At 39.0% G+C, this 6,197-nt stretch overlaps 1 protein-coding gene across 1 annotated transcript; it reads left to right on the top strand.

Annotated features, from left to right (window-relative positions):
- The first annotated feature begins 3,500 nt into the window (after positions 1–3,500).
- LOC311251748 (fatty acid-binding protein, intestinal-like) lies at positions 3,501–5,983 on the top strand. Its single transcript, XM_084344383.1, has 4 exons — positions 3,501–3,667; positions 4,015–4,187; positions 4,556–4,663; positions 4,789–5,983. The coding sequence occupies exons 1-4, from the start codon at positions 3,601–3,603 to the stop codon at positions 4,837–4,839; spliced, it is 399 nt and encodes a 132-aa protein (XP_084200509.1). The 5' UTR covers positions 3,501–3,600; the 3' UTR covers positions 4,840–5,983.
- Positions 5,984–6,197: the final 214 nt, after the last annotated feature.

Consider the following 6,197-nt stretch of genomic DNA (forward strand, 5'->3'; position numbering starts at 1 on the left):
AGTCTAATCTGATCAAACCTCACTAACACAAACCTCCTACAGAAGCTCTGGAGTGTTTCATTCTTTATAAAATATGACTTATGAACTTAAGATGGGTTTTTTTCCCCCAGACTTTAGCTTTGGTCGCTGCTCAATTGGTAATAAATATTCAAGTTTGTTTTGTTTTTTTGCTGATCAACTAATCAACCATTGAATGATCAATTCATTGACTAAATGGTTCCTCACTGAAGCAGTAAAAATATGTGGAATATCTCTATCAGCAGTAGTGGAGAGAAACTCAGTACATTTACTCACATAATTTACTTAATTACAGTTTTAACTATTCTTGTACATAATTGTATTTCAGACTCCTTTATATACTCCTTCACATTTATTTGATACATTGTGTGACACCTTACTTTACTAACTCAGATGATCAATACAAAAGTTAATCAGCAAATGAAATGAATGATTAAGATACAAGGCAGTATATAAATGAGTTATAATAAGCCCCACCTCTACCAGCTGCAACATCATCTATCAATGATTATAATCCAATGATTTTCTGATATGGGTACTTTTACTTTTGTTCAGTTGAAGTATATTTTGACGCTATACTTTTGTACTTTTACCTTACTAAAATATTGAATATATGACTTGTAACAGAGTAATTCTATACTCTGTTACTGCCGCTTTTATTTAAGTAAATGACTTGTGTACTTCTTCCACCACTGTCAGCAGCTGAGCTTTTATTATTACGGCATGTGAACATTTTTACAACAGTATTGTATAAAGGCCATATCGATAAGTACTCTTTAAATGACTGTGTGTGATGCAGCTTCTTGTTTCATCCAATTCAACAGTGCCCTGTTCATCAAGGTGATGAAACACAAGAACAAAAAAAAAAATACAGTGATAATTACCAGTTAATGCAGCAATCGCTCCTGGCAGATATACATGATGTTTCCCACGGGTTTGTTTTACCTGTATAAATGCAGACATGTAACACAAATGTACACTGGAAAAGTGCCAGATGTGGTGTTAACATTAATAAGTGTAATTAAGACCTCCGGGACACGGCGATATGGGGGGCAGATCAATCGACTAATTATATGTTTAAAAACAGACTCATTAGTGAGATTATATAGAGTTACATCAGTGTTTGACATCGAAGTGTAACATCAGCCCCAGAGACACACAGAGGGAGAAATCTCTACAGGCTGCAACATCGTCATAAACAACGATGATGGGTGGACACGGTGTGGTTTTTCTGTTGATATAAGCAGATTTATAAAACTCTAATTACATCTGTTAATCCCATAACAGTGCAGTCTATAGTACAAATTGTATCAGGTGAGCTCAACAAAGAGGCAAAGTCCACACTGTCTTTATTGACAGCTGTAAAAGGGATTACAGAATGGGAGACACAGCTATAATCAGACTCCAACATATAATGATATCATTACTTTGTAATGACTATTACACTTAAATTGTAAAAACATCCCATTGGTGTTACGTAACTGCAGGTATGCTTCCAGATTCTGATTCCAACCATCTTTTATTAACAGCAACATCCATCTTGCTATGTGAGACAAACTACACTCATTCGTCCGTGATCTCTAGCTCCCGTCTCATACAGCATGTGTTTTTAACCATGCAGCATGTAAAGAATATGTATTTTGTAGCAGTGAACTGTGATCACTATAGCTAAAACATGACTGATACTATCATTGTATCATTTACCTGCCTCATTCCCAATTTGCTCCTCTGCTAATGCTGTTATATTAAATGGAAGTGGAGTGTTGTGGTGACTGAGTGTGAACAATGTATTCAGTATTCTCTCAGTGTCCATAATCCAACAGTCGGGCTCTGAGTACAAAGCTCTTCCCCTCAAGAATGCAGCTACAGTGGCCCCGTTGTCCAAGGACACAAGCTGAATGACAACTACTTTGCCACTTTAAAGGACAATACCACTGTTGTTGTTCTTCTACAAGCCGTATCGCATTTTATTACAAGTCCACAGCACCAGCCAACAATTTGCAAACAATGCTACTGTTTTCCATGTGTCATCGATGTGCTTCCATTCATTCATTTATGTATAAAAATGAAAAGCTAAACAGTTAAATGGAAAGAGACTTTCAACCAGCTCAGGTCAAGAATGAGCCTTCAAGCCTGGAGGAGTTTTGAGAAATACTCTTCTCGTCAATCTCTTGCCAAGAGTTAGACGAGAAGATTGACACCACACTTATATGTCTTTACTGTAAATATAAGGCAATAGCCATCAGCCAGTTAGCTTAGCTTAGCATAAAATACCTGAGATAGGAAGAATGGATAGTTTAGCTCTGTTAAAAGGTGTTAAAATCCAACAATGAGCACCTCTTAAGGTCACTTGTTTCTATAAATTCACCAGATGATTCATTAAAGTGTGAGGAAGGAAGTCGATGAACTTACTAGCTTGCCACTCTGTTGGTTACTATTGTTTGTATTGCTCACTCTTGCGTGTAAAGTAAAATGCCAACATTTTATTCTGCCTTTTTTAGAATCATACATGTCCATTTTCAATGATATTGTTCTTGAATTTGAACATGGACCATGTAAGACTATATGATGTGGACCCACTGTGTTTTCTAGCTAATAGGAGGTAATGTGAAGGCTTATTTTTGCACTCAAAAATTTAGCCAAGAAATAAATAAATAATTCAGCGTGTTCAGACTCCTATAGATTAATGCCTGAAGCACTTACAGAGTTTCTGACAGCTTCAGGAAAAAGAAATCAGCTTATAACCTTTCAAAAGAGCCCAAAACCACGCCTGCACTCCAATTGGTTCACCAACAGCTTTGAATTTACTGGACTGTGGTATGCGTTTTGGGATAATTTAACATCAATTTAGAGGAATAAGAACAGGTTAAGCAAGGTTAAGCTTTTATACCCATAAAGACATGAATTAAATCCACGGGCTGCTTAGAATTGAAAAGATACTACATCAACAAAACCCAGTCAAAAAAAACATTTTATATATGTTGCAGAGTTTACACAACTGATGCTCCTGCTTTGGCCTGTTAACTCTGGACAAATAGAAAGTTTCCATTCTTGCCATTTGTTTCTACTTGGCCACTACTCTTTGTAAGGACGCCAGTTCAAGTTGTCACTGTCAAATAGTCCTTTAGTCCTCGTTTTCATGCCAGGCACAAACAGTGTGACAGAGAAAAGATTGTGGAACAGAAAAGGGCTCAGTTGAGTGACTGCCATGGGCATGGCCACACAAACAGCCCACCCTTTCCCTTTTTTCCCCCTCACTCCTGCAGAACAATGCGACAGTGTCTAACTGTGCCAGATTCGCCAAGAGAAGTTGCCCTGTGGTTATTTATGAGTGTATCCTCGAGGTCGTGCGGCAATCGCCCTACATTTGACACACTCTTTAAAAGGCCACATCAGCAGACAGATAATCAGTGAGATAAAGAAGAGGAGCTTCCATGCCAACTCAGGGAGGGTGGGGTGGTGTAGGGGGTTGATAGGGTGAAGGGAGGGGTGTATATAAATGGAGGCCAATGGGCATTCACAATCCCACGGTCTACTAGTGCTTTCATCACCAGCTGCCTTCAACCCACAGAGCCTGCAGCCATGGCGTTCAATGGAACCTGGAAGGTCGATCGCAGTGAAAACTATGACAAGTTCATGGAGCAAATGGGTGAGTGTGGATCACACTGAATCCTGCTGTGCCTCAGCACAATTTTTTATGCTGTGTCCGGCCTTATGATCTAGTTTATGAGCGCAATGTGTGTAACAGTTTGTTTCCATTCACTTTGACATTGCTGTGTGAGTATCACACAGTGCAGTGAGCTGATGATAAGTTTGAGGTGTTTATAGTGCTCCCCGTAATAATAGCAGCAGCTAATTTAAGATCTTTCTGTGGTCACACTCTAATACTTGGAAAGTTAAAGATAAATTGTCACCTTTGAAATAATAACCTTCCTTTCAACCCGTCATGGCAACAGTCCAGCTACATGTTTCTATTCTTTCTGGTCGACAATTAAGGCATTAATGTCGTGAAGCGCAAGCTGGCGGAGCACGACAACCTGAAGATCACCATCGAGCAGACCGGGGACAAGTTTCACATCAAGGAGTCGAGCACATTCCGCACCAAAGACATCGACTTCACCCTGGGTGTCCAGTTCGACTACAGCCTGGCTGATGGCACCGAAGTCTCGGTGAGTGCCCTATAATTACCAAAACAACAGTGGCTGGTTCAGGTGCTCTGTTGTCATTTCATTGATGGTAGTAGGAAATGGTCTGCTTTAGGAAAAGATGGTTTATCTTATAAGATTGATGGACTAGGGTTAGGGTTAGGGTTATGGGCCAGGGTTAGGGTTAGGGTTAGCTAATGGGGAAAGTACAAGTGAAGCCAACTAAAGCCAAAGCTGAAAGCAATGAAAAAGTAGTGGATAATAACTCAGTGGATGTTTAGTTGATGGAATGACAATCAAAAGCAGACACATGCTGCCAATTAAATGTACGTAAATGTAATACAACAGCTTTAAAGAGCTTCTATCACTCATCGTTGTACATTTTCACCCAGGGTGCGTGGGAGATGGAGGGTGACATGCTGAAAGGCAAATTCACCAGGAAAGACAACAGCAAGGTCCTGACCACCACCAGAACTCTGGTGGGAGGAGAGCTCGTACAGGTCAGTAGATCCAGATGCATTTCATCAATAATATGCATTATGCTAATTTGTTAGTTGCGATAAACCTCTGAAACATAACACACATCACTCTCTCTATCTCTCTGTCTCTCTCTCTTCCCTCGCAGACTTACAACTATGAGGGAGTGGATGCTAAAAGGATTTTCAAGAAGCAGTAACCTGAAGTCTGAAGTTCATATGTTATTTTTATATAGATGACACGATATATAGATTTGTGGTTAGCTTTTTTCTAACACTGAGACAAGGCTAAGTCGAGTTTATTCTCATGGGATTCTACTTCATATACCTCAAAAATGATGATGTTTTAAATAGTTGAACACTGCATTGCACTGAAATGATCAATGTTAACATGTCTGGAAGTTGGTGTAGACACAAAGTACAACAAGAAAAATACACAAGAAGCTAACAGGGAGAACAGACAGTCAGCATGTCGGTCTAATGTGCCTTAAAGAGAATCAAAAAGTATCCCACAAATGGCTCTGAAAGACTCTAGTGGTATCAAACCATGCAGATAGTTTTCTTTGCCCAGATTCTGAGATTTAAAGGTGCAATATGTAGAAATTTGAGTTTAAAACATATCAAAAAATTAACAAAAATGAAAAAGCAGAATGTAACTTTGACGTTTTGTCAAAGAAGTCTATGAAGTTAGCATTGCTAGTTAGGCAGAAGTTAGCCCCCAGAATGCAATGGTGCTCTGAGCCTCAGTATTGAGTCAGCTAATAGGGCAACTGCAAACTCAGCTAACTAACTAACAGTCACAAGCAGTCAGCGGTAACTTTGGTAACATGCTGCCCCCTATTTGTTTGGAGTATGAATTTGACAGGTGGCCAATTCTTACATATTGCACCTATAATTGCCACCTGGCAGGCATTCAAAATGTCATTTAAAAGATTCAATAGTAGCTCATCTCTCCAGAAACAATGGCCAAGCTACTCAGAATAACACACAGAACAAGCTGTCAACAGTTTTCGGAGGGACTAGTCCATCGGTATGTCATAGTTCCAATGAATATGTGCTATTGTCGAATCTCTTTAATGTAGCCGGAGACAATTCTTCCACTTTTGGGCAAAAAAATACCCAAAAATATCAGCAGGATTTGATACAACTAGACTTAAGTGCTGTTTTTTCCATACTGTTAATTACCTCAAAATTAGAGCATCCCACTCTAGACTTCATCCCTGATCCCAAACAACATGAAATATATTAGATGTTGTGTTTTAACATTTGGGAAACAAGTCAATTTGCACTAATGGTTCTGATATATTATGTAGTCTGTAACAATAAAGCAATTTGTGTGTGTCACTTGAGTCTGGTGTTATTCTTAACACATCACAGTACAATGTGCATTGCTGGATAAATGTCCTCCACAAGTTTGAACTTGCAAGTCATGTTTCCTTCAGGGCAGTCAGTCGATATCAAGACAGATAAAACTCAATCGATATCAAGTCATCACGATCAAGCTCAAAGATCATGTCTCGGTGATAACATTTTATTAGCACCATAAGTTGACTAATAA

The sequence above is a fragment of the Pagrus pagrus genome (assembly GCF_965226575.1).
Source record: "Pagrus pagrus genome assembly, chromosome: 22".
Taxonomy (NCBI): domain Eukaryota; kingdom Metazoa; phylum Chordata; class Actinopteri; order Spariformes; family Sparidae; genus Pagrus; species Pagrus pagrus.

Coding starts and splice junctions, on each gene's coding strand:
- LOC311251748 (XM_084344383.1), top strand. CDS start 3,601: ATGGCGTTCAATGGAACCTGGAAGGTCGATCGCAGTGAAAACTATGAC. Junction 4,188..4,555: donor CTGATGGCACCGAAGTCTCG/GTGAGTGCCCTA, acceptor ATTTTCACCCAG/GGTGCGTGGGAGATGGAGGG. Junction 4,664..4,788: donor TGGGAGGAGAGCTCGTACAG/GTCAGTAGATCC, acceptor CTTCCCTCGCAG/ACTTACAACTATGAGGGAGT.